The sequence below is a fragment of the Pipra filicauda genome, unplaced genomic scaffold (assembly GCF_003945595.2).
Source record: "Pipra filicauda isolate LSUMZ 115617 unplaced genomic scaffold, ASM394559v2 scaffold537_size357629_pilon, whole genome shotgun sequence".
In the NCBI taxonomy this organism is placed as follows: Eukaryota; Metazoa; Chordata; class Aves; order Passeriformes; family Pipridae; genus Pipra; species Pipra filicauda.
Genome location: NW_024104684.1, coordinates 317,344 through 343,792, shown reverse-complemented (window position 1 = coordinate 343,792; position 26,449 = coordinate 317,344). Strand labels below are relative to the sequence as shown.

Sequence of the window (26,449 nt, the reverse complement as noted above, 5' to 3'; positions counted from 1 at the left end):
GAGGCTTCACAGGCTGAGCTTTATTTGCTGTTGGAAGCGGCTCGGGGCAGCGGGCGCGGCGCTGCCGGGGCGCTCCTCGCTGCTCAGTGGTACTTGCGGGCCAGGGCGTGGGCCACCACACGCACCAGCTTCTGCCAGGCAGCCTGGCAGTCGGGGGTGAAATCCTTGCCGAAGTGGGCGGCCAGGACGATGATCAGGATGTCACCCAGGAGCTGGGGGGACAAGAGCACACTCAGGTCAGCAATGCCCCGCACAAGCACTCACGGTACACCCAGGGCAGCCTCCAGGAAATCTGTAGCCTCGAAAACCTCCCTGAAGCCCTTTTAAGATGCACCTTAAACCTGGTCTCTGCTCTTACTCTAAAGGTTCAGGTTCTGATACCCTCTGAGAAGAGTAACCGAAAATTCTCCAGGAATTTTGTTGATTAAATTTTTCTTTCTCCCTTCAGTCTCTGTTTGGGAGTTTTTCCCAAGCAGAAGACCCAGCTGAGCTCCCAGCATGGCAGGGAGCTGGCACTGGGCACCCTGGCACAAACAACGAGCTCATGCTGACATGGGGGGATCTCTGCCAGCCCCGGGGATGAATGTCAGGGTTAATTCCCCACTGGGGAACTCTCAGCTGCACAAACGCAGGAGCCAAAGCTCTCTTTCCTTCTAGATCTTCTCTTGCTTTTGGCATCCAGCCCTCCTCACTCATCTCTCCCTTCTCCTCCATGCCAAGCTTCACTCTTGCTCCACTCTTGCTCCTTGGCTTTCCCCTTGGCTCAGACCTCTTTCTGTTGACAACTGCTTTCTCTTTGCTCTCCCCGTCCCTTCCTGCACTGAAACCACCTCCTCAACCCCTTCCTGCCCCAGGCACCCTGCCCTGCACCCTCTCACCAGGCAGCAGGTTGGTCCCTCTGCCTCTCCCCCTCACTCCAAGCACCAGCCCCTCTTGTTCCTCCTGCAGCCCCACATCTGGGGTAAATCCCTCCCGGGGAGGGGGTCGGGGCTGGGGGGACACTGCCATGGGGGGACAGGGCTCACCCTGAAGTTCTCGGGGTCCACGTGCAGCTTGTCGCAGTGCAGCTCGGACAGCTGGGCGAAGGTGTTCTTGATGCTGTCCAGGTTCTTGACGGCGTCCCCGAAGGAGGTGAGCACCTTCTTGCCGTGGGCGCGGACCATGGGGTTGCCGAGGATGGCGGTGGCACCGGACAGGTTCCCGAAGGAGGCAAAGAACCTCTGGGTCCAGGGGTAGACGATCAGCAGCCTGGGGAGAGACACAAGCGGGCGCAGGGTCAGGGTCACGCTCCCACAGTCAGGGTGGTCTCCGTCCGGCGCGGCGGGGCAGGTTCCCGGGGCTGGACCTACCTGGCCAGGGCCTCGGCGCCGCAGTCGGCGACGTTGACCTTGCCCCAGAGGCCGGTGATGAGCTGCTTCTCTTCGGCTGTCCACTGCACCATGGCGTCGGCTGGAGGGCTGCGTGTGCTGGAGGAGGCTGGGCTCTGGCTCCCGAGGGATCGCACGCTGGGGACGGCTCTGCCAGCCCCGCTTTTATCCTCTCCCTGGGCCCCTCCTCCTCCCCGGGCACCCCTTCATTGGCTGTGCCCCCGGGGGGGCCCCGCGGCCCGGGCACCCCGAGGGAGGGGACCCCACACCAGGGTGGGGCCCAGGGCAAGGTGCCCAGATCCAGCGCCGTCCCTGATTTCCAGCCCTGCTGCAGGGTGGCATTATCTCCACCCGAGTCTGCAGTCCCACGGCAGCCCCCAGGGACGGCGTCTGCCGGGCTTGGTGCCCCTCACGTGGTGCAAACCCCCAGGGCAGGAGGCTCAGACGTGGGGCTTTTGGGTTCTCCCTCTGAATGCACCAGTTTCTCTTTCTCCTCTTCTTGCAGGACCTGTCAGGCTTTGGGTTCTCCCTGTTCTTTCCCATCAGCTCTTCGAGAGTTTGAAAACTTTAGGGCGACACTACTAAAATCATGGCAGGGCCTTGCAGCCAAGAGAGAGCTCCTGTCTCAAAGAGTCTGTTGGCCAAGGTCAACGGGGCTGGACAGGAGATGTTATAACCCAGGACACACCAACTGCCTGCAGGGTGTTGGCTCACAGGGCCCCAGGAGAGGTGGGAAGACTGGGTATACTGGGATGTCACAGAATCCCAGGATCACTGGGGCTGGAAAAGCCCTCCCAGCCCATGGATCCCCCCTGTGCCCCATCCCCACCTTGCCCCCCAGCCCAGAGCACTGAGTGCCACGGCCAGGCCTTCCTGGGACACCTCCAGGGCTGGGCACTCCAAACCTCCCTGGGCAGCCCCTGCCATGGCCCTGGCAGCCTGACCACCCTTTCCATGAGAAAAACCATCTGCACAGATGTGCAGCAGGAGACAGTGCCTGACCCAGGGATTTGGCAGCCTGAGGAGCAGCGGTCCTGCGGAGAGGTGGGAGAGGCAGTTGGGTCTCCCGGGGCTGCAGATCTGCTCCTGCTCCCAGCTGGGGGTGGTGGGGTGGGATGTCGGGGATGGGGATGGAGCTTGTGGGGTGCAGGAATGTCCCCGTGGGGCCTGGATGGCCCTGGAGAAAAGTGTTTGCATGGACATGAGCTGCTGTCGTGTCTAATGAGGGCCCCAGTTCTCCTCTGACTGCTCAACACAAGAGGGGGCCTGGCCAAAGAGTCCAGGGATGACACTGTCCCCAGCCCTCCACACCCAGCAGTGCAGTGTTTAATGGAATCCCAGACTGGTTTGGGATGGAAGGGACCTCAAAGCCCATCCATCCCCCCCTACCATGGGCAGGGACACCTTCCACCAGCCCAGGTTGCTCCAAGCCCCGTCCAACCTGGCCTTGATAGTTGTGTTTATTACATTCTGCCCTTGCTAATCTGAGAATGACAATGATTTAGGCAAAAAAACCTCCACAAACCAAACCCAACCAAACAAACCAGAACAAAAAAAAACAAAACAAAAAACCCCAACCAGACAAAGGAACAAAAAACCCAACACTGCCCCACATTTTTCCTTACATGAAGGAAGTGACAAACGATGGACCCAATCTCCCTGTCCCTTCTCTCACTGCACATTTTTGTTCAGTTTTGTTCCACTTACTCTGTGAAAGGCTTAAAAAATTAAACCAAACAGTGTTACCCGATGTCTCCAAAAAGCACCAGAGTGTTTCTCTTTGCATTTTGTGGTGTTTATTTGGGTTTTGTCCTGAATGTTCCCCTGGATTCTCCAGCTTAGACAAGTCTCACTTGCATGAATGAGACCGTGGCTCCCGTTGCCCCATGTGTGTGATCTTCCCCTCTGCCTTCCCCAGCCCCCGTGCGGCCCCTTCCCTGTTCCCACAGAGAGCCAGACACCTCGTGGCTGAGCAGTTGGTGTTTATTTGGCAATTAGAGACCAGGAGGATTCCCCAGGAGTGTCTCCAGGCAGGAATGCTGGCGGGGGGCTCAGTGGTACTCGTGGGCCAGGGCGTGGGCCACCACACGGACCATCTTCTGCCAGGCAGCCTGGCAGGCAGGGGTGAAGTCCTTCCTGAAGTTGGAGGCCAGGACAATGATGAGGATGTCACCCAGGAGCTGGCAGGGCAGGGAGGAGAAGCTGTCAGCCAGGTGCTGCCCTCCACCCCCTCCCCACTGTCACACATGTGGGGACACCAGTTACTGAGGAATTGGTCTCAAATCCCAGCCCCGGGGCACAGATTGTGTCTCTGGCACGCACCAGGATCCCTGGGTGTGCTGGATCCTCCCCAGACAGCTCCCCTTGCCTGCTGTGCAGTGTCCCCCCCTGCTTCCACTGGGTTTATCCCTTCCTTTCCCATCCCTGCCCACCCAGGCTGTCCTTGGGCTCAGATGAAATGGCTGTGTTTATTTTCCCTCCTGGTTTAACCTCCGCATCACAGCCAAGCTCAACTCTTCCCTCCAAACTCTCTCAGCTTCTTCCCTTCTGCTCTGGGGCTGCTCTGGGATGTTTTTTCCCACTGGAGTGTGTTTGAGTCTGTGTTTGTCCCCACCCTCCTCCCCTGCCTGGGTCCCTCCTCTCACAGATCTCAGCCCCATAACTTGACTCTGTTCTCCCCAAATGTGACTGTTCCTCCCCTTTCATCACCCCTGCCCTGTGCAGACTCCCAGGCTGGGGCAGTCTCAGGGTTTCTCTCAGGTCCCACTGTCTGTCAGACCCCTCCAGGACCCCACTCCAGGACAGACCCCTCTGCCCAGCCGAGGCTGGAGCCCGAGCACGGCTCACCCTGAAGTTCTCGGGGTCCACGTGCAGTTTGTCACAGTGGAGTTTGCTCAGCTGAGCAAAACATTTCTTGATGTTGTCCAGGTTCTTGACGGCCTCCCCGAAGGAGGTGAGCACCTTCTTGCCGTGGGCACGGACCATGGGGTTGCCAATGACGGCCGTGGGGCTGGAGAGGTTCCCGAAGGAGGCAAAGAACCTCTGGGTCCAGGGGTAGACAATCAGCAGCCTGGGGAGAGACACAAACAGCCATAGAGACATTAATGTTCCTGTGATAGGAGTGGTTTCACTCTCCAGGTGCCCTGAGCAGGTTCCCAGAGTTGGATCTACCTGGCCAGGGCCTCGGCACCGCAGTCGGTGACGTTGACCTTGCCCCAGGTGCTGGTGATGAGCTGCTTCTCCTCAGCTGTCCAGTTCACCATGGTGCCGAGCAGAGGGGCTGCCTGTCCCTGCACAGAGACAGGAGTGGTGCCAGAGGCTGCCCCGGGCATTTTTATACAAGGCTGGGTCTAATCTCAGTTCCCGGAGCCATTGGTCGGGGCTGGGGGGGAGCGGGGCTGCACAAGGGAAGATAGTGGTTTGGATGCTGTCCAAGGGGAAAAGGGGCCCTTTCCCCCTCTGTCTTTGCGTGGACAAGCATCACCTCACCCCCAGGCTCAGCCCGAGCACACGTGGAGCTGCCGGTACGGCCCCGGCCCGGCCGAGGGTTCCAGAGCAGGAGAGCTGTGTGCCACCCCCAACCTGTGCCACCCCTAACCTGTGTGCCACCCCCAATCCGTGTGCCACCCCCAACCTGTGTGCCACCCCCAACCTGTGCCACCCCTAACCTGTGTGCCACCCCCAATCCGTGTGCCACCCCCAACCTGTGCCACCCCTAACCTGTGTGCCACCCCCAATCCGTGTGCCACCCCCAACCTGTGCCACCCCCAACCTGTGTGCCACCTCCAATCTGTGTGCCACCCCCAACCTGTGCCACCCCCAACCTGTGTGCCACCCCCAACCTGTGCCACCCCTAACCTGTGTGCCACCCCCAACCTGTGTGCCACCCCCAACCGGTGTGCCACCCCCACCTTGCCAAACACCCCCAACCTGTTGCACCCCCAATCCGTGTGCCCCCCCAATCCATGTGCCACCCCAATCCTGGCCACCCCAACCTGTGCCACCAAACCCAAAACCAACCTCCTGGGTGCCACCAACCCAACCCCACCTGTCCACGCCCCCAACCTGTGCCACCCCCACTCCGTGTGCCACCCCCAATCCGTGTGCCACCCCCAATCCGTGTGCCACCCCCAATCCATGTGCCACCCCCAATCCGTGTGCCACCCCCAATCCGTGTGCCACCCCCAACCTGTGTGTCACCCCCAACCCGTGTGTCACCAGCAATCCGTGTCCCTGCTGGGCTGTGCACATGGAATCATGGAATCCCTGTGGCCAGGGACCTTAAAGCTCATCCAGCTCCACCCCCTGCCATGGGCAGGGACACCTTCCACCAGCCCAGGTTGCTCCAAGCCCCGTCCAACCTGGCCTTGGACACTTCCAGGATGGGGCAGCCACAGCTTCTCTGGGCAGCCAGAGAACATCTCCAGCAGCTGCATTAGTGCCACAGGGCAGTTACCAACTGACAGAGGGAATAAACATGAGTTCAAACTCCCTGCAAAAGACTTCCAAGGCCTTCTAAGTTTGAAGATTAGTGAGCCATGGAGACATTTGAAGGAAACCTGCCCTGTTGGGCCGGCCCAGGGGCTGTTTGCAGCGGGGGGCAGGGGTTGGTAACGAGCTCCCAGCCAGGCAGACACTGCCCCGAAGGTGCCTCCGAGGATGGCAGGGGGAGCCTGGCCAGGAACATTTGCTCTGAGCAGCTCTGGGTACTTGAGACCTGGCAAAACCCAAAGGCAGGACAGCCCAGACAGTCCCAACCCTGGAATCAGCCTGGGGCTTCTCCAGGGGATCCATCTGCCCCATCCACTTTTATAAGAAAGAGTTAATTTTAAGTACATTTTAAAATCACCTTCTTTCTGGCTGGGAGCAGCAGCCTGGCTGGCAGGTTTTGGGAGCTGGGGTTGTCTGCTGAGGGAGCAGTCTGGGAACACAGGGTGGGAGGGGAAATGGTCATCACAAGGTGCTGGGCAGGGGCAATTCCTGTAGCTTTTTTCCTGTTTGCAGATCTCCTCTCCCCCAGAGCACCCCCAGCTTATCCCCAGCTGGTCCCCAGAATTCACTGGCATGGATTTCACTATGCTCAGGACTGTCCCCAAGCACCCTCCCAGCCAGCTGTTCCCTTTGGTGCGGGTGGAAGGTCTGCTAAGTCTCAGAATCTTAGAATCATGGAATCCCAGGATCATGGAATGGCTTGTGTTGGAAGGGATCTTCAAGATCATTTCACTCCAATTCCCTGCCATTGGCAGGGAATCTTCCCCTAGACCAGGTTGCTCAAGTCGTGTTTGAGGTCTTGGCCACACACTTGCCCTCTTCCATGGACAGGAGCCTTCCTTTTTAGAGACAAACCATCCCAATGATGTCCAAAGGCAGCTCCAGTGATGGCCTTTCTGCACAAGCAGAGTTTATTGTCCCTGATTGCAGCAGGAGTGTCCCACGCCAAGCTTTACAGAGCCCTTATCAGCAGCAGTGGCATCTGTGCCCAGGCTCTGGAGCCAGGCCAGCCCCTGCTCCCCCTGGAACGTGCAGTGCCTGCTGTCCAAAGCCAGCAGGTCTCCAGGGTGTCTTTGTTCCCACTCCAAAATCCCAGAATAGTTTGGGCTGGGAGGGACCTTAAAGCCCATCCAGTGCCACCCCTGCCATGGGCAGGGACACCTTCCACCAGCCCAGGTTGCTCCAAGCCCCGTCCAACCTGGCCTGGGACACTTCCAGGATGGGGCATCCAGAGCATGCAATGCTCTCCTCTACCCCCCCCTTTGGGGTCAGGGGGGCTGTTGGTGGTTGTAACTTTGCTGTCTCACACCAGAGAGGGACAACTCTCACTGGGAAAGTGTGACCCTCTGGCCCTGTGACACCAGCACCTCACCCTGCCCTTGTCTGTACCCCCTGTCCAGGCCAACAGGACCATCCCAGCGCTGGCCAGGGAGCTGGACACGCTCCACAAGGATGTGTGCATGGGGGAGGAGCACAGAGTGCTGAGGACATTCACAGACCAGGACAAGCACAGAGTGCTGAGGACATTCACAGACCAGGACAAGCACATCCTGATGGCCACAGGCACTGGGACAAGCACAGAGTGCTGAGGACATTCACAGACCAGGACAAGCACAGAGTGCTGAGGACATTCACAGACCAGGACAAGCACATCCTGATGTCCAGTCACTGCACAGGGGGGGCTGGTTTGGGACCACGCTGTGAGCAACCCGACAGCTCTGGGGGTGCTGCTGGGTGCACCCACCATCATTTTTTGTGTGTGGTGGCAAATTCCAGGGGTTTGGACTGGAACAAGATGTTGAGAAAGGTCTCACCTCCTGGAATCATGCTGAAGTGCCCATTGCTGGCTGGAAGGAGAGGCCGTGCTGCAGGGAAGCTGGATGCAGGTTTTGGGTCTTTTTCTATTTCTTTTCCCCTCAGCCCAGAACGTTCTCAGTGCTGCCAGAGAGCCTGGACCCTCTGCCTGCCTGGCTGGGCAGGATAGAGTGGTTGTAAGTTCCCTGCTTTATCAGCAGAAGGACAGAAAATGTATTCCTAAATCATGCAAAACAAGGGTTCCATCATCTTGAGACACCAACATGTCTCTCCTTTTGCTTTTTAAGTTATTCCTGGAAAAGCACTGCTGAAACTGAGGTGCTTACAAGGAATCTTCCCATTCCAGTGACAAAACACGCTTCCATTGAGCCAAAATGACTAAAAAAAGGCTCTGATCCATCCTGCCTGAAAGCTGCCCTCATCCCTCATCCCTCATCCCCTCCCCTGGGGATCAAGCAGATATTTCAGACACTGAACTCTGATCAAAATGCACAAAGTAATGGGGGGTGTTTTCAGTGCTGATGCAGAAAATGCCTCTGATCAACTTCTTAAAAATACATGGGTACCAAAACATGGAGGGGCAAATTTCTGCCTACCCGGTGAACCTCCACACATTTAAATCCTTGTGTGGGGCCAAACTTCTGCCTAATCAGTGAATCTCTACACATTTATATCCTTGCAGGCATCACAGGCAGAGAAGTTTAGGACCAGAGGAGTCCCTGCTTGCCCTGCACTTGGCCTTCTGCAGAGAACAGGGCTAAATCCCCCCCCGGGGTTTCAGCAGGCTCAGGTGTACTGGGTGAGCTGGGGCTGGCTGGGCTGGGCTTTGCCCATGGCTGGATTTCAGGCCAGCATCCCCTGATGTCCCACTGGAGCTCTGTAGGGGAGGGACAGCTCAGCCTTGCTCTGTGTGTGCAGGTCTGGGACCAGCAGGGAGGGGCAGCAGCAGCTGATGGCTCAGAGAGCCCAGAGAGCCAGGAGGAGCAGCCTGGCTGCCTCTGCCCAGCCTGGTTCCCTCTGCCCAGTCTGGCTGCCTCTGCCCAGCTCCCTCTGCCCAGCCTGGCCCCCTCTGCCCAGCTCCCTCTGCCCAGCTCCCTCTGCCCAGCCTGGCCCCCTCTGCCCAGCCTGGCTGCCTCCCCAGACCGTGCTGCTCCAGCACCCAGAGCCCCCCATGCCCCTTTGCTGCCCCTCCCTCCCTCCCACCCTGCAGCAGCCACAGAGACACGGAGCACAGAGAATTGCAGAAGGTGGGGGGTTTATTGCCCGGTGCAGACACAGCTGCTCGTGTCCCGAGGGTTTAGTGGTACTTGTGGGCCAGGGCGTGGGCCACCACCCCGACCAGCTTCTGCCAGGTGGCCTGGCAGGAGGGGCCGAAGTCCTTTCCGAAGTGGGCGGCCAGGACGATGATCAGGATGTCCCCCAGGAGCTGTGGAGGGGAGGGAAGAGGGAAACCGGGTCAGCAGGGTGCTGGCACCCCTCGGTCCTGCACAGCACCCCCGGACCAGGGGCTGGAGGGACCCTGCTCTCCCGTGGGTCCTGGGGTCTGCAACCCAGGGAAGTAGCATTTTCCAGCCTCTGGATTTTATTTCCAGATATTTTATCTTTTTTCTTTTCTGCTGTGAAACCCCACACCTGCTGGAGCAGAGGATCAGTGTGAGGTCCACCTGCTACATCCCCAAAGCCAGGCTTAGGCAGAGGCTGAAGCAGAGGCCACCAGCCCCATCCAGCCCTCCCAGTCCCTTCCAGCCTGATCTGCTCCCTCTCCTCACCCTCAGCGAGGGTGCCTGTGCCCTGACCTCTGGCTTCACTCCGCTCCTTCTCCCCCCTCCTCTGCTGACCCTGTCCCTCACTCAGACCTCTCCTCTCTCTCCAATCCCAGTCTCCATCTCTTCCCATCACTGTCCAGCCCCAAACCACCCCACACTCGCTTTTCCCTCTCCTCCCATGCCTGCCAGCCTTTGAAATGGGAAGATGAAATGATCCCCAACAAAGCAGTCTCTGTCCATGGGGCCAGGAGGTGCCAGGGGGACTTCCCTCCATGCTCTCCACACTCAGCCCCACTCAGCCTCCCAACATCCTTCTCCTTTTCTCAAGCCATGCCTGCACAAGCCTCTAGGCTTTCAGAGCATCTCCCTATGTTTGTCCCCAGGTTTGTCCTCACAGCCTGGAACCTGGTATTTCCCTGCATTAGCAAATGCCAAACCTTCCCCACTCCCCCCGTGCCCACCCCAGCCAACCTCTTCCTCTTTGGTAAATAAAGTATAAGTTATTTATGCCTGTTTGAAACCCCCAAGTGCTGAGATGCTCTGAGGAAGGAGAGACAGAGGGTCAAGCCCCAAGCACGGCTCACCCTGAAGTTCTCGGGGTCCACGTGCAGTTTGTCACAGTGCAGCTCCGACAGCTTGGAGTAGGTTGCCTTGAGGTTGTCCAGGTTCTTGATGGCCTCCCCGAAGGAGGTGAGCACCTTCTTGCCGTGGGCGCGGACCTTGGGGTTGCCAACGATGGCCGTGGGGCTGGAGAGGTTCCCAAAGTTGTCAAAGAACCTCTGGGTCCAGGGGTAGACGATCAGCAGCCTGGGGAGAGACACAAGCAGGCACAGGGACACATTAACCCCCTGTGACCAGAGGGGTTTCTCTCCAGGTTCCCGGGGCTGGACGTACCTGGCCAGGGCCTCGGCCCCACATTCCTCCACGTTGACCTTGCCCCAGACGCTGCTGATGAGCTGCTTCTCCTCTGCTGACCAGTGCACCATGGTGGCTGCTCTGCTGGGCTGCAGGAGGGCACAGACCCCGTAGCTGAGCCCAGACCCCGCCGGCCTTTTATCCCTGCCCGCAGCCCCTCCCCGGCCCTTCCCGAGGGGCCATGGGATGGGGGGTCCTGGGGGCTGGGCTGGCCGGGCAGGGGTCAGTCTGCAGCGAGGTGTGGCCTTCGAGGAAAGAGCCCTGTGAGTCACTTAACAGGCTACTCAGGACACAGGACATCTTATCTCCCCGTCCTTCCCCCGTGGCCGCCCGCTGACCACAGGCTGGACGTGCCACCCCATCCCCACAGCAGGCACGGACCCACAGGGAGGTGCTTTAGGATCATGGAATGCTTTGGGTTGGAGGGACATCAAAGCCCATCCAGTGCCAACCCCTGCCATGGGCAGGGACACCTTCCACCAGCCCAGGTTGCTCCAAGCCCCGTCCAGCCTGGCCTGGGACACTCTCAGGGATGGTGTTAGTGAAGCAGAAGTCACCTCCTCAGCTCCAGGTTTCCAGGAACACCTGTGTGGGATGTCAGGGCAGGCTGGGGGTGGGAACAGGCTCCTCTGCTCTTTCCATGTGTGTCCAGTGTTAACCCTTCACTGGCCTCTCTCTGCTGGGAATTAAAAGTCTTCCACGAAGCAGGACCTGTCCTGTCACAGCCAGACCAGCAACACCCATTTCCACCAGGTCCAGGTCTGGCCAAAGGCTTTGGATTGACTCTGGGTGTCACAGGTGTTTTCCTGGTTTCCAGGCTGCAGGTGAAGCTTTGCTCCCGTGCTCAGAAAGCAAAGCCAGGATGAATGAGGTGTGGGACATCCAGACAAAACCACGGACCCTGGAAGTGCTCCAGGCCAGGTTGGACAGGGCTTGGAGCAGCCTGCTCTAGTGGAAGTTGTCCCTGCCCATGGCAGGGAATTGGAATTGGATGATCTTCATGGTACCTTCCAACCCAAACCATTCCATGATTCTATGATTTTGTTCAAACTTTGGGACTCTCTGTGGGGAGTTTAGGTTTCATCCAGACCTCTTGAGACATTCTAGTTACAGATCTATACTGGTCCATTGATCTAAGAAGGCTGGAGAGGGACTTTGGGCAAGGGCTTGGAGGGACAGGACACAGGGAGTGGCTTCCCACTACCAGAGGGCAGGGATAGATGGATATTGGGAAGGAATTCTTCCCTGTGAGGGTGGGAGGCCCTGGCCCAGGTTGCCCAGAGAAGCTGTGGCTGCCCCTGGATCCCTGCAAGTGTCCAAGGCCTGATCTAGTGGAAGGTGTCCCTGCCCCTGGCAGGGAGTGGAACTGGATGAGCTTTAAAGTCCCTTCCCACCCCCACCAGTCTGAGGCTCTGTGATCTCATCGGAGCCACACTGGCACGGGCCCATCACTCTGCTCCAGCTGGGGGATTCACATCCATAGTCACCTCTTAGCTCCTCACCACAGGGTCCCATGGGGCTTTATTAATTTTTTCCATTTCCTGATGGTGGGAGAGGCCCCAGGCCCCTCTCAGCAGCCCCGGAGCCCCCGGTGTGCCCCGATAACGCGGCGGGAGCGGGGGCTGCTCGCGGCAGATAAAGGGATCGAGCAGGTGGCCAGAGCTGCCTTCAGCTCCTCACCTCCAGAGCAGAGTCACGGCACACCCTCGGCTTTAAGGAGACCTGAAGAGTTCAGAAGTTGTATAATTTCATAATGCAGATCTCCACAGAGTGGAATGGAATATGGGCAGCCCTAAATGCGCGGGCAGATGTTCCCACCGTGTGAGCCGGGCAGTGCTGACCAGCAGCTGGGGGTGACAACAAACAGCTTTAATGGCCCCTGCATTTATTTGTTCCCTGCAGCCTGAATTCCCCGGCTCTGAAATTAAAACCACATCTGGGGCTGTTCTCAGCAATGCACTCGCCTCATCTGTGACGGGAGATTCATTTCCTGCTCTGCAAGGCTGAACTTTAAAAGGGAAGAGATAATGATGCTTTTCTACTGCATATGAACCAGCAGCAGGGAAAAGCTCAGGGGGAGAGAGCAGGAGGGTGAAGTTGGGACAGGCAGGACAACATCAAACACAGAGGCTGGAGGAAAGTGTTAATGGCAGCTTTAATATTATTTTACAAAATGTGGTTCATAAAAGCTGGTTTTCTGGACTCTGTGGAAAACAGGCAGAGATGTGGCTTGTGGTGAGAAACATTCAGGCCTGGCCCCACACTGACCCATCAGGGTCTGGTTTTACTGGAGAGGGGGCAGGATGACTTTTCATGGGGTGGTTAATGATGGTCACAAAGAGCTGAGGGAAAGGGGCAGGGGGAAGGCAGAGGAAAGGGGAGGAAGAGAGGCTGAAGTTGTTTTCATTGAGATAAGCCCATTCAGTGCTGCTCGCCTGTATTGATCCCTTTAATGGCTGGTTTTATCCCCACAGCAAGTCTTTAACCTCTCTAATCCCATCGGGTGGACTCAATAGAAAGGAATAACAGCAGGTGAATCAGCCAGTTAATCGGATTAGGGTCATGGCAGAGGCTTGTGGGCTCTGGCTGGGGAGAGTCCGTCATGGCAACAGCCTTTTACAGCCACTGGGGCTGGAAATTTGTACATCAGCTCCAGCCACTGCCCCACTGCTCCCCACTGGCCCGTTTGGCTGTGACCAGTCTAGAACTGGTGCCTTGGATTAACTGGAAGGCCAGAGCTGATTTCCCCCACCACACTGCTAATGCAGACATCCAGTAACAGGGGGCTCCACAATGGGGCTTGGGCAAAAGGGGATGTCAGGAATCCCTGGAAAAACTGCAGAGAGGCTTTGGACAAGGGCCTGGAGTGACAGAACAAGGGGGAATGGCTTCCCACTGCCAGAGGGCAGGGTTAGATGGAATATTAGGAAGGAATCCTTCCCTGTGAGGGTGGGGAGGCCCTGGCCCAGGTTGCCCAGAGAAGCTGTGGCTGCCCCTGGATCCCTGGAAGTGTCCAAGGCCAGGTTGGACGGGGCTTGAAGCACCCTGGGCTGGTGGAAGGTGTCCCTGCCCATGGCAGGGGTGGCACTGGATGGGCTTTGAGGTCCCTCCAACCCAAACCAGTCTGGGGTTCTATGAACCTTAAATTCAGGAGCAGAGCAAAGCCAGATGCTCCCAGGCTGTAGGGGAAGGGGCAGAGGAGCTGCTCAGTTCAGGATGTGGTCAGTGACAAACCTGGGGAAATTAAACAGCAGGTGGGTCTGAATCAGCAGTTTGAACAGTTTCCCTGGCTGGGACTGGTTGGTTGCTCACCTGAACATGGAAGCCAAGAATTTCTGAAAATGCAATTTTTTCCTTAGAAGGGACAGGGAAACTGGGAGACACCATGGACAGGAGAGGTGTGGTGGCTCTGTGGTGGAGACTGGGGCAGGCTGGGGCTTTACACCAGAGAGCTGGATGTCATCACCTCGAGGAGAGTTATCTCTGCTGTAACAACAAACTAAGTGAAAACCTCACTGCAGGTCAAATTAATTCCTCTCTGCCCCTGGTGAAGTTCCCTCATTTCAGGATCCAGGCTTAACCCTTGGTACCCTTTAGGTCTGACTCCAAGAGGTGTGGAGCACCCCTTGCTCTGACTGCTCCAGCCTGCATTTCGTGCCATGTAATCATAGAATCATGGGATATCCTCAGCTGGAAGGGGCAGAATCACAGAATCCCAGGATCCCTGAGGTTGGAAAAGCCCTCCCAGCCCACGGATCCCCCCTGTGCCCCATCCCCACCTTGTCCCCCAGCCCAGAGCACTGAGTGCCACGGCCAGGCCTTCCTGGGACACCTCCAGGGCTGGGCACTCCAAACCTCCCTGGGCAGCCCCTGCCAAGGCCTCACCACCCTTTGTATGAAATTCTTCCTGAAAAAGGACCCAGAAGGACCATTGTGTCCAACTCCTGGCCCTGCACAAGACCACCCCAAGAATCCCACCACATGCCTCACTTCTGACATGTTTTAACTGACTTAGAGCCTTTCACTGGGTTATTTTAATTTTATAGGAAATCTGCCGGGTCTGAATTGTGGGTCCTGGGTGACACTGCTGGAGGTTGGGGGCTGGATGCAGAAAAATGCCCCAAGGACCTCCTGGGCACAACAGGAGACGTGCCCTGACCCTGTTCATCTGTCCCTGTATCCCTGCAAAGGGATCCACCGGGATGTGCTCAGCCCTAAAGTCAGTGCTGGGGGCTCTGGGGTTCAGTGCTGAGTGGAGTGAAGGCATAAGAGGCACAAGGTCAGACACGAGAGCCAGGATGTCCAGGGAAAAGCTGGAATTTAATTAGACAGCTTCTGAGTTATCCCTCCCCACAAGTACTCGGGTAAAACCACCCAGAAACAGACAAAAGCAGTTTTTTTCATTCCAGACAGGCCGTTTCCAGGACAGGCTCACTGTGGGCAGGAGTTTTTCTCCGTGGTTTGCTCTCAGGCCTCGCTGGGGTTCCATCTCCTCAGCACGGCAGGGACACGGGCTCCTGGCAAGAGGGTCCAGCCCGTGGCTGCCCCCAGCCCCTCAGCCTGGGCTGCAGAGGAGCCCACGCGAGCCCTGGGCATTGGGACATTGGGAGGGACAGCGCGGGGGGGGCACGGTCGGTGGGGGAAGGAAGGGAGGGCAAGAGCGCTGGTGCTGAGGGAGCCGGGTGGGTTTCCCGGCTGTGACCGGGTGGCAAACAGCGTCAGGGCAGCGTTGGCACAGTCGGGGCTGCCCCGGCTCCCAGCTATCGGGCTGTGTCCCATCCCGGCAGGACCCCAGTGCTCGGGCTGTGTCCCATCCCGGCAGGACCCCAGTTATCGGGCTGTGTCCCATCCCGGCAGGACCCCAGCTATCGGGCTGTGTCCCATCCCGGCAGGACCCCAGCTATCGGGCCGTGTCCCATCCCGGCAGGACTCCAGCTATCGGGCCGTGTCCCATCCCGGCAGGAGCTCGGGCCGTGTCCCATCCCGGCAGGACCCCAGCTATCGGGCCGTGTCCCATCCCGGCAGGACCCCAGCTATCGGGCCGTGTCCCATCCCGGCAGGACCCCAGTGTCCCATCCCGGCTATCGGGCTGTGTCCCATCCCGGCAGGACCCCAGCTATCGGGCTGTGTCCCATCCCGGCAGGACCCCAGTGGGCTGTGTCCCATCCCGGCAGGACCCCAGTTATCGGGCTGTGTCCCATCCCGGCAGGACCCCAGTGCTCGGGCTGTGTCCCATCCCGGCAGGACCCCAGTGCTCGGGCTGTGTCCCATCCCGGCAGGACCCCAGCTATCGGGCTGTGTCCCATCCCGGCAGGACCCCAGCTATCGGGCTGTGTCCCATCCCGGCAGGACCCCAGTGCTCGGGCTGTGTCCCATCCCGGCAGGACCCCGAGCACTCGGGCTGTGTCCCATCCCGGCAGGACCCCAGTTATCGGGCCGTGTCCCATCCCGGCAGGACCCCAGCTATCGGCCCCGGCCCAGCCCAGCCGCCCTGTATCGCCCGCGGGCAGGGTTGGCCACCCCCGCCCTGCGGGCCCGTCCCGATATCCCCTCCCCGCAGCCCCTCCCGATAGCCCCGCGCCCCTCCTGCGGCCCGAGATAAACCCAGCACTGGGAAGGGCTGTTTGCTGCCCTGGCGCTGAGGGAATGGGGAACGGGGGGGCTGAGCCCGGCCCTGCTGCCCCCGGAGCACAGACAGACCTACGGACAGACCCCCATCCTCACATCCAGTCACGCCGGCATGCAGCCCTGGCGTGGAATCACACATCGGTTTGGGTTGGGAGGGACCTTAAAGCTCATCCCGTGCTGGGAGCAGATTCCTCACCGAGCCCTTCCCTCTGCTCCTCTCCCCCTCCCCGCGGAGGGACCCCGGGGCTCCCTGGGCAGGCCGAGCTGAGCATCCCGAGGATGCTTGATTGTGGCTGTGCTGGCAGCACAGTGGAGAGCAGGTAAACCCCAGAGAGCTCAGAGGCCTTGCTTTCCCCACAAGGCTCCAGTCTCCCTTTTCCCAGGCACAGGTTGGCTCCGAGGGACCCAGCCAGTCCTCCCAGCACCACACCTGCTGCAGGTCGAGCTGGCTCTGCCTGTCACTGCTCTGCAGAAGATTCCTTTAACCACAGAACTCCCCCAAAATCCCCCAGCACTGGCTGGGAACCACGAGAGCTGTCCCAGATCTCACAGTCCCGGGCACTTGCTAACAAAGGTTCTCTTTGCACAGGGACAGCTCCATCAGGACCAAGGGCTTTGCTGAGCTCAGACAAGGACTGTCCTCATCCTGCTTGTGGCCTGGGACCTGCTGGGTCAGGAACACAATTTATGGGTCATGTTCTGCCTTTCCAGACTGTCCAACTGGCAGTGGCCAGAGCCAGACCTATTCCTGTGCTGGGGCTGGTTTAGGAGGGCAGACCTGACCCCAGCCTGGCACCTGCCACTTATTCAAGCAGCAGAACTGGCTCTGAAGGTGGGGTGGCACCCGGGGCAGCCCCTCTGCAGAGGCTGAGCAGCTGTTTGGGGGCTGCCTGCACCCTGCACCACTCAGATGGGAGAGCAGCCCCTGCCCCAAGCAAGGCACCGAACCCCATCTTTGGGGTTCTGCCTTTGGCAGAGCCTCTGCAGCCTGGACAGAGACCCTGGGGTTCATCCCAGCACCTCTGTGGTCCCAGGACTTGTGGGTGAATGAGGGACTGGCCTGAAGTTCATCACTCACTCTGCTCAGCTCTGCCCAGCACCAAGCACTGGGCAGGATCAGGGAACCCCAAATAGCAGTGTCTCTGTGGGGCTGAGCTGGGCTGGGGGTCAGGGCACGGCCCACAGACCCCATTACACCCCATCTGAGGGGACACTTGGTTTTGAGTGTCCTCTTCAGACACACTGGCAGGAAGGGAGCTCTGAGACCAGGGTCAGGGTTAGGGTTGGGGTCAGGGTTAGATTTAGGTGGTCTCACTCCCATGTCCAGGACTCAAGCCTGTTCTCTGCAGTGGGACGTTGAGTCATGGTTAGGATCAGGGTCAGGGTTAGGCCTAGGCTTAGGTTTAGTGTTAGAGTTAGGGGGTCTCAATTCCATGCCCAGGACTCAAGCCCCTTCTCTGCAGTGGGATGTTTATGGGCTCTCCCATGACAAAATTGCATGTGATGAGTTTGCACCAGGCACCTGGGACAATGGCAGGGGCAACCTTAGGGTCAGGGTCAGGATTAAGGTGAGGGTCAGGATTAGGGGGTATCACTCCAAGTTCCAGGCTCAAGCCTGTTCTCTGCAGTGGGATGTTGGGTCAGGGTTAGGATCAGGGTCAGGATTAGGGTCAGGATTAGGGGGTCTCACTCCACTCCCAGTTCCAGGCTCAAGCCCGTTCTCTGCAGTGGGGTGTTTATGGGCTGTCCCGTGCCTCCCTGGGTGTGATGAGTTTGCAGAGGCCGGGGGGCAGTGCTGAGTCACGGCTCCGGGCCGGCCGGGGGCTGTGCCGGGCCGATAACCGAGACGGCACAAACAGGGGCCGGGGGGCAGCGATAAGGCACCCCCGGCCCCGGGACCGTGCCCCTTTCTGCTGTGTCAGATTCTGACTCAGCAAATGTCTCTGCTGAGGCGGTGGCAGCCCGCGGGAAAGCTGCCAGGTTCCTTTATTGATTATTTATTTTCCCAGCAGAACCAGGAGGGTGGCCCTGGATTACCCAGCACGGGCTGCTCACCCCTGTGGCAATGAGGGCTTCAGGACTCCCTCCACCTGTGGGGCAGAGCCCGTGGCAGGCTCAGGACACTCATATTCCCAAAGTGGGACATGTCCTGGTATCCAGCCCTGTTCTTCATCCCCCCCCTTGCCCTGTTGCAAGTCCCGGGGATGGGGGGGATGAAATGTCCCAGCTGCTCACACCTTGTCCCTGTCCCAGAGAACAGCTCCAAGGGGATCTGTTCTCCCTGGCTCCCCTGCACCCCTTGCACTGGCCACAGGCAGAGGTCCCTGGGGGGGAAACTGAGGCACAAAGTGGCTGCACTCCCAAAGTGGCACGAGATGCTCATGGCAGGCAGGATCCCCCCTCCTCATGGGTCCCTTCCAACTCAGCACATTCTGTGAGTCTGTGTTTGCTGTACCATGCTCTGCTCCTACCCCAGGGACACAACAAGATATAATATTCCTTAGAATTAATAGAATTCCTTAAAATTATTAGAATTCTATAATTGGAATCTTAGACTCGTGAAATCCCAGAACAGTTTGGGTGGGAAGGGACCTTAAAGCTCATCCAGTGCCACCCTCCTGCCATGGGCAGGGACACCTTTCACTAGCCCAGGTTGCTCCAAGCCCCGTCCAACCTGGCCTTAGCCAGACTTCCATTCACATTCCAGCTGGATATTGATGCCCAGCCACTTTGGGGGTGGGAGTGTAATGCCCTCTCAACCAACCAAGCCCAGTGCCAGGGGGTGGGTGCTGAGCTGGCTGTACTCTGGGCAACCTCCTCCTGTGCTCCAAACCTGGCCTCTCCCACAGGGATTGAGGGGCTTTTGGGTAACTGTGGTTTGGGATGATCCACAGGGAAAACAGTTTGTGTTGGGAAGCATGAAGCCATCCAGCCTGAGCTCCTGGGGCACAAGATTACCCTGGAACACCTGTCATCTGAGGAACTTAAAGTCTTCAGGAGCCCCTTCCAAAGGGGCACCGAGTGAGGATCCAGTGGCACCATCCCTACTCTAGGAAGTGCCTTTTCCTTCCTGTTTAGGATGTGGCAACTCCCCGGGGCAGCCTCTGTCCTGGTTCATGCCAGGGGACCACAGACCCTCGGGGGATGCAAAAGGACCGACAGAGCCTTGGGATGAGGCAAAAGGACCAACAGCCCTTGGGGCGACAGAAAAGGACCAACAGCCCTTGGGACAGATGCAAGTGGCAGCAAACCCGCTTTCTCCAAGCCTTCTCCAGGCAGGGACATCGAAGCACAGATTTAAGGCAGGTGGGGGGAGAAGAGCAGGAGTCACTGGGGACTGCCCCTCCCGGGAGCCCCGGGCGAGACGGGCGGGCGGCTCTGCCCGGGGGTGGTGGCACCGGCCCCGCCACCGCAGCCCCCGCACCCCGGGACCCCGGGGCCGGTGGGGCTCGGCCGGGGCCCAGCCCGGAGCCGTGGGGGGTTCCAGCTCCCTCTGGTGTCGGGGAAGCGCCGCGAGCGCGGCCGGAGCGGGGCGGGGAAAGGGGACACTGAGGCACCCCCGGGGTGCCCGGTGGTACCGGGGCTCCTGATCCCATCGGGACCGGCATTTCCAAGGGACATGCTGGGATTTGGCTGCCCCAAGCCCATCCCCAGCCCGGGTGTGGATTTTCCAGCCAGGCTGGGTTTGGTGCTGACCTCTGCTAATCCCAGGCTTAATCCAAAGCCATTCCCAGAAATACAACCCAGGTTTGGTGCCCGGTGTGATGAGGGGCAGAGGGTGCAGAGCAGAGCTGGGGGGAGGGGGGGATGAGCTGCACCCACCCCATCAAAGGTTCGATTTATCCCCCCTCTGTTCCAGATGTGTCCCCAACATGAGGCCAGAGCCACAGCACAGCTGCTCCCCGGGGCTCTGCACTCCCGTTTGCACACCAGCCAGGGGTGGAAAGCACCTGCAGCCACCACCCCACAAATCCCTGCCCCACAAACACCTCATTCTGCACTGCCACAGCCACGTTGCTCCAGGGAACCCCCTCCCTCCCCAGTTCAGTCCATCTCTGCTCCCAGAGCCAGTTACTGATTCTGTGCCTCTGTGCCTCTGTGATTGTGCCAGCCCAGCCCCAGCTCGTGTCCTGCCCCTTTCAGCAGTGACTCTGCCCTGCCCCAGCACGTGCTGTGGTGGGAAACTGGGGACCTGCTGGCTTGTGGCACAAAAGGTGGCTGAGATAAGGCAGTGCCCCAGTTCCCCCCCCAGCATCCAGCACGGGCTGTGAAAAGCACAGGCAGAGCTTGGGAGGAAGAGATGGGGCACAGCAGAAATTTAGAGCAATCAAAAATTAACCCCGACAGTTCCTGTCTCTCAGGGTGGAGACTGAACTGGAATTGTGCTGTTTTAAGTGGTCCTGTCAGATGTTGGTGCCCGAATATGACTTATTCCTCCTCCTTCCCCTCTGTGTAATGTGGGGGATGGTTGTTAAAGAGCTTCTCAAGGACTAGAGAAACTTCCCACACATTAAAGTGGGCAGCTTTGAGCAGGCCCAGGTCAGTCCATGGAACAACTGGACTGACTGATGACTGGGAGGAGATCAGAGCCTTGCAAGCCCCAGTTCTGGAGCTGGAAAGTGGACAAATGGGGCCCGGGGTGTGGACATGGATCTGGAGAGACTCGTGGTCTGCCCTGGGGTGCGAGGGACTCACGGACACAGAGTGAACTGAACTGAGTGGGCGAGGGTCGTGTGCTGTCCTGACCATCCACCGAGGAGGAACAGGGCTGGGGGGTGCTGGCCATGCCCACGTGAGCAGGGCTGGTGTGGGAGTGGGGACAGGGCAGGCACTGCTCTCTGTGCCTGTCCTTTTGCCACCCAGGACCACGTGTGGCCCCAGGGAGTCCAGGCTGGCCACCAGCCACGCAGACGGGCCATTGTAGCTGAGGTGGAGGATGAGGATGAGCAGGAGGTGAGGGGTCTGGGTCTGGGTCTGGCAGGGTCACCCTCCACAGCTGGGCTGGTGTCCCCAAACAGGGGCTGACAATAGAAGTGGCTCCTGGGTCTGCCAAGGGACTGGCTTTTGGGCTCAGCCAAAGGTGTTGTTTCCCTCTAAAACACAAGGATTTTCCTCCCTAGTTTCAATGTGTTTCACCTGGAGCATTTTGCCTGGCTCAGGCTGCACCACCAGCTTTCTGGAAACGACTGTCATTCCAGAATTAGCAGGCACTAATTAGGCTGCTGGAGCTTCCACAAGGAACTGCAGCTCAGCCTCCTCACACTGGCTCATTTAGACTTGGACTCACAGAATCACAGGCTGGTTTGGATTGGGAGGGACCTTAAAGATGGTCTCATTCCAACCCCCTTCACTGCCAAGGCCACCACTAAACCATGTCCCCAAGTGCCACATCTCAGAGAACCTCTGCCTGAGACCTCCTGGCAGAGCCTTGCCCAAGGTGAGTCCTCCTGTCCTGCCCCTCAGAGCTCTCCTCAGACCCCCTCCCTCGGGGACGAGCTCTGGGACACGCTGTGGGAGGCAAAAGCTTCCACAGGCACAAAAAGCAGTGAGACGATTAAATCCACATTAAATCCACGGGAGCCACCCCCGGATCCCAAAGCAGCCTCCGGCTGAGGAGCCCCCGGCTCTTTGGTGTCAGAAGCGCCGCCGTGGGTTTTCCCCGCGCTCAGACCCTTTCCCAGGGGGCTGCAGGTGGCCAGGCTGGGACGGACAGCGCCGGGCCGAGATCCCGGAGCAGCAGCTCCCGTGTTGGCGCTCGGCGGGCCGGGCTGAGCCGTCCCGGAGCCACCGGGGAGCCCCGAGGGCAAGTGGGGAGCCCCGGGGGGCACCCGCGCGGCCGGAGCCGGGGCCGCGTCGCCCCCTGAGCGGGGAGATGTGGAGCCGTGATCCTGCAGTGTCCCCCTCCCCTTGGCCGCCCCTGCCCAGCCCGGGCCGGGCCCCGCGGGCGCGGAGCGCGGCTCGATGGTTCCCTCTGCCGGGGCTGCGGGACGCGGGGGGGGCTGTGGGGAGCGGGACGTGGATGCGGGATGCGGGACATGGATGTGGGACGCGGGGGAGGCTGTGGGGAGCGGGACGTGGATGCGGGACGCGGGGGAGGCTGTGGGGAGCGGGACGTGGATGCGGGACGCGGGGGAGGCTGTGGGGAGAGGGACATGGATGCGGGATGCGGGACATGGATGTGGGACGCGGGGGAGGCTGTGGGGAGCGGGACATGGATGCGGGATGCGGGACATGGATGTGGGACGCGGGGGAGGCTGTGGGGAGCGGGACATGGATGCGGGACGCAGGGCATGGATGCGGGATGCGGGATGCGGATGTGGGATGGGGATGCGGGATGTGGATGTGGATTGGGATGGGGATGCCGATGTGGGATGCGGGTTGCGGATGCAGGAGGTGCGATCGGGATGCAAATGCAGGTCCGGGATGCTCCAGTCCCTGTCAGCCCCAGAGCCCCGCGGCCTCAGCCCGCCGGTGGGAACTCCCCAGATAACCAAGGAGAGGACACATCTCCTCTTTGGGGACCACAAATCCGTGGGGTCCCGCAGGTTGCCCCGTGCCAAATGCACCCAGAGCTTGGGAAAATACCTGGCTGCAGTCAGTCCGTCTGGGTTTGTCTCAGCCCCAAGTCTTGATTTAGTGCTTTATTGAGGTACCCGGATCTGACTTCCTTCATCCTTTAATTAATTTCCATCCCAAACAAACGCTGATCACTCCCACTCTTTGTTAATGCTGGATTTTCCTTTCATGCCCCCACAGAGCCCCGGCAGGGCACAGCCCGGTGCCGAGCCCTCGGGCCGGGCGCAGAGGACGGGCACACTCGGTGCATTGGTGCCCGCGGGGCAGGAGCAGCAGTGCCTGAGTGCCCACAGAGGCAGCAGAGCAGGGCCAGCCCTGGCAGCAGGTCCTGTGTCACCTCTGTAGGGGTGGCTGGAGGTCACATCACCACCCGTGTGTCCGCGGCCATCCCCCCTCTCCCCGAGCCCGTGAGAGGGCGCCGGGGCAGCTCCAGCGGCTGCCTGAGCTCCGTCCCAGCCAGAGCCTCAGGGATGCCCCGGGCAGCTCACACGGAGAGTCCCACTCCAACCACGGCAATTTGGTACATTTGTCATCCCATTGTCACTCTGCTGCTCCCGGATGGAGCCCCATGGGAGGGGTGTATAAAGAGGGTCACCTCCATGACCCCAGATCATGGAATCATTAAAGCTGGAAAAGACCTCCAAATTGGAGAGAGACTATTTCCAAGGGCTGGAGGGACAGGACAAGGGGGAATGGCTTCCCAGTGCCAGAGGGCAGGGTTAGATGGGAGATTGGGAAGGAATTCCTGGCTGGGAGGGTGGGGAGGCCCTGGCCCAGGTTGCCCAGAGAAGCTGTGGCTGCCCCTGGATCCCTGGAAGTGTCCAAGGCCAGGTTGGACGGGGCTTGGAGCAACCTGGGCTGGTGGAAGGTGTCCCTGCCCATGGCAGGGGTGGCACTGGGTGGGCTTTAAGGTCCCTTCCAACCCAAACCACTCCATGATTCTATGATTCCTTGATTCTATGATGTGCCTTTACATTTGTGCCTCAAACCCAGGACAGACCTATGGCAAACCTATCTCATGGTGGGTCTCACAGCTTATCCAGTGTGTCTGAGATGATTCATCCAGCAGGAACCCCACCCCAAGGACCTCCCTCCCTTGTCAGCTCCTCTGCAACCCACAGACCTGGTCCCTAAAACTGCTGATCTCTGAAAGCTGCTTTTGCTTTGCTGGTTAAACTTTAACTCTCCTTTGTGCCCCCAAGAATAACTGTTCTCTCTGATAACCCCTGCCTGGCCCCTGTGATCCCTGCAGCTCTGCTCCCTGATTACTGATGGAAAATGCTGATCTCCCTGGCACAGGAGCAGTGGATATCCAGCACTCTGCTGCAGCATTTGAGACTTCATTGAGGCATTTATTAATTCTTTTTTTAGCAAAGACATGGGCACAGCCTTGTTCTCCACTAGATGTTTTTGTGAGGGGAAAATCAATAGAGGAAATTATGTTTGGTTCGAATATGAATGTGGTGACATCACTCAGGGTATGGGCATCTCTCCTAATTAATAACATCTCAGGCACGTGATGCACAGAACTGCATCTGACCCTAAAAATGGCACACACAGAGTCATGGAATCGTGGAATGGTTTGGGTTGGGGGTGACCTTAAAGACCATCATGAGAGTTCACACCCCTCAAGTGGAATTTTATTGCCCAAGTCTTTGCAGTTACTCCAGCTGGCACCAGGTGACGAGTTTTTAATGTCATTCTCATTGCCTTTCTGAGCTCTGGGACCCCCCCACCCCCTGTGAGCCCCTGCCCACCCACATGTGCCCCCATGACAGACCCCCCAGCTCTGATCCAGCCCCCACCACGATTGTGGAGTCACATCTGGCTACCTGCAGCTCTCTGGTGGTCTGATGCTGACCCATTTGGGTTCTGCTCTGCACACAGTGGGGTTCATCATGGGGGGACCCCCATGATGGTGGCCATGAGGGTGTGAACAGTGGGAGAAGCATTTTCCTAAATTTGTGAATGATGGACAGGCTGGTCACTGTGGTGCTGGGTATTGCACAGCACAGGTGTGGCAGGTGCAGGTGTTCAAGGCCCTGGCCCTCAATGGTGGAGAAAGTGGGGATGAAATACATCTCCCTGAGGACAAAGCAGATGGATTGGAGCTAAAACCCACACAGCCCCCACTGCAGCACCTCCAGCCCCTCACTGCCTGCTCTGCTGAGAGACCCAGACTGGACCCAGTGCCCAGACATGTTCTCACCAGTGCAGGACTGCTGGGGAACCACTGCCCTGCACAGCCTGAGAACCCCAGCACCCCTGAGACCCAGCACCCCAAAGACCCAGCACCCCCAAAGACCCAGCACCCCTGAGACCCAGCACCCCAAAGACCCAGCACCCCTGAGACCCAGCACCCCAAAGACCCAGCACCCCTGAGAATCCCAGCACCCCAAAGACCCAGCACCCCTGAGACCCAGCACCCACAAAGATGAACACCCCTGAGACCCAGCACCCCTGAGAACCCCAGCACCCACAAAGATGAACACCCCTGAGACCCAGCACTCCTGAGACCCAGCACCCACAAAGATGAACACCCCTGAGACCCAGCACTCCTGAGAACCCCAGCACCCACAAAGATGAACACCCCTGAGACCCAGCACTCCTGAGACCCAGCAGCCCAAAGACCCAGCACCCTGATTACCCCCCACCAACCACCTTCACTGCAAGGTCTCCTGAAGTTGGAGTCACTCATGCCCAGCAGGGCCCCAAACCCTTTTCCAATTCTCCTTTCTGGCCAGACAGTTCTCATATGGAATAAAAGCACCAATTACAATGAAATTTAACCCAAAATCTGTGGGCAAAATCTGCTCAGCCCCAAGGCAACTGCACAGTCTGTCCCCAAGTGCTGTTTTATTCCTGCTAATTATTGTTAATGATAACAACGGGCTGTTGTGACTCAGCCGAGTGTTTGAATTCTGTGGGATTGACTTTCTAAGCAACCTCACGTCTCCCAGTCCTCAAAGTGTTCTGATTGCAGGAAGATTATCAGCACCCAGACATCTCTGTCTGCTACCCCACTCTCTCATCCCGCTCAGAAAGCCTTGATGCCACTTCCAGCCTCCCCCTGGGAGCTGCAATCAGCAAAAGCCTCAGGGAAACACCTTCCCCACGTCAGCTGGGAGTCGTGATTTACAGAGAGCAAAGGGGCTGTTTGCTCCTTTGTTTGTTGGAATTTTGGCAGGTGTCCCTGCCACGGCAGGGGTTGGAACTGGATGGGCTTTAAGGTCCCTCCCAAGCCGAAGGACTCCATCCCTGTGGTTCTGTGTCCCCAGCAGGAGCTGTGACAGGGGTCCTGCACAGTGACCCCAGCCCAGGCCACGGCACGGCCACCGCTGGCCACGGGCTCTGTACTGACTTTGCAAGGACTGGGGACTGAGCCACACCGGGTTTGCTCCCTTTGGACTTGTCCTGGGCCTTGGTTTTAACCACATTTAAGAGCCAAGGCAACTTTTGTTCAGCCTGTGGCAGTGGCTCTTTGCTCCTCATTGCACGTGTGGCTTCGGTTTCACACAGAGAACAGCAGCACTGGTGCTGAGGGAGAGGTTTGTGCCTTCAACACCCCTGCAGTGCTGGGAAATACACACCTGGCAGGATGGCAGGGCCTCAGGGAGGGGGGACACGGAGGTGACACACAGGGGCATGAGGTGATGAGAGACAGGCACAGGCTGGTACTGCCTGTATATATAATATATATATGTGTGTGTGTGTGTGTAACTGTTATATTATACAACTATATATAACTCATGGCTATAAAACAACTCTGGAATAGTCAGTTAAGGAAATACAAGCTCAGAGTGGGGCAAAAATGCCTTGGGGGTGGCAAAGAGAGCAAAGAACAAGCATCTGACATGAAAAAATGCATCAGATCTAGGAAATGTCGGTAGG

At 58.7% G+C, this 26,449-nt stretch overlaps 3 protein-coding genes across 3 annotated transcripts; all 3 read right to left on the bottom strand.

The window, feature by feature from the left end:
• LOC113995140 (hemoglobin subunit beta) lies at positions 1–1,514 on the bottom strand. The gene is made up of 3 exons (XM_027734916.2): positions 1,350–1,514; positions 1,026–1,248; positions 1–212 (listed from the first exon to the last, which is right to left on the bottom strand). Exons 1-3 carry the CDS (start codon positions 1,439–1,441, stop codon positions 84–86), a joined length of 444 nt encoding a protein of 147 aa, XP_027590717.1. The 5' UTR covers positions 1,442–1,514; the 3' UTR covers positions 1–83.
• A 1,827-nt stretch (positions 1,515–3,341) lies between these two features.
• Positions 3,342–4,641, bottom strand: LOC113995139 (hemoglobin subunit beta-like). The gene is made up of 3 exons (XM_027734915.2): positions 4,539–4,641; positions 4,215–4,437; positions 3,342–3,547 (listed from the first exon to the last, which is right to left on the bottom strand). Exons 1-3 carry the CDS (start codon positions 4,628–4,630, stop codon positions 3,419–3,421), a joined length of 444 nt encoding a protein of 147 aa, XP_027590716.2. The 5' UTR covers positions 4,631–4,641; the 3' UTR covers positions 3,342–3,418.
• Positions 4,642–8,933: 4,292 nt separating this feature from the next.
• On the bottom strand, positions 8,934–10,537 carry LOC113995141 (hemoglobin subunit rho). Its single transcript, XM_027734917.2, has 3 exons — positions 10,334–10,537; positions 10,024–10,246; positions 8,934–9,099 (listed from the first exon to the last, which is right to left on the bottom strand). The coding sequence occupies exons 1-3, from the start codon at positions 10,423–10,425 to the stop codon at positions 8,971–8,973; spliced, it is 444 nt and encodes a 147-aa protein (XP_027590718.1). The 5' UTR covers positions 10,426–10,537; the 3' UTR covers positions 8,934–8,970.
• Between the last annotated feature and the right edge of the window lie 15,912 nt (positions 10,538–26,449).

Excerpts from the sequence above, each read along its gene's own strand:
- LOC113995140 (XM_027734916.2), bottom strand. The coding sequence starts at position 1,441 with ATGGTGCAGTGGACAGCCGAAGAGAAGCAGCTCATCACCGGCCTCTGG. Across the intron at positions 1,249-1,349 it reads GGCGCCGAGGCCCTGGCCAG|GCTGCTGATCGTCTACCCCT; the intron begins GTAGGTCCAGCC and ends GTCTCTCCCCAG. Across the intron at positions 213-1,025 it reads TGGACCCCGAGAACTTCAGG|CTCCTGGGTGACATCCTGAT; the intron begins GTGAGCCCTGTC and ends TTGTCCCCCCAG.
- LOC113995139 (XM_027734915.2), bottom strand. The coding sequence starts at position 4,630 with ATGGTGAACTGGACAGCTGAGGAGAAGCAGCTCATCACCAGCACCTGG. Across the intron at positions 4,438-4,538 it reads GGTGCCGAGGCCCTGGCCAG|GCTGCTGATTGTCTACCCCT; the intron begins GTAGATCCAACT and ends GTCTCTCCCCAG. Across the intron at positions 3,548-4,214 it reads TGGACCCCGAGAACTTCAGG|CTCCTGGGTGACATCCTCAT; the intron begins GTGAGCCGTGCT and ends CTGCCCTGCCAG.
- LOC113995141 (XM_027734917.2), bottom strand. The coding sequence starts at position 10,425 with ATGGTGCACTGGTCAGCAGAGGAGAAGCAGCTCATCAGCAGCGTCTGG. Across the intron at positions 10,247-10,333 it reads GGGGCCGAGGCCCTGGCCAG|GCTGCTGATCGTCTACCCCT; the intron begins GTACGTCCAGCC and ends GTCTCTCCCCAG. Across the intron at positions 9,100-10,023 it reads TGGACCCCGAGAACTTCAGG|CTCCTGGGGGACATCCTGAT; the intron begins GTGAGCCGTGCT and ends TCCCCTCCACAG.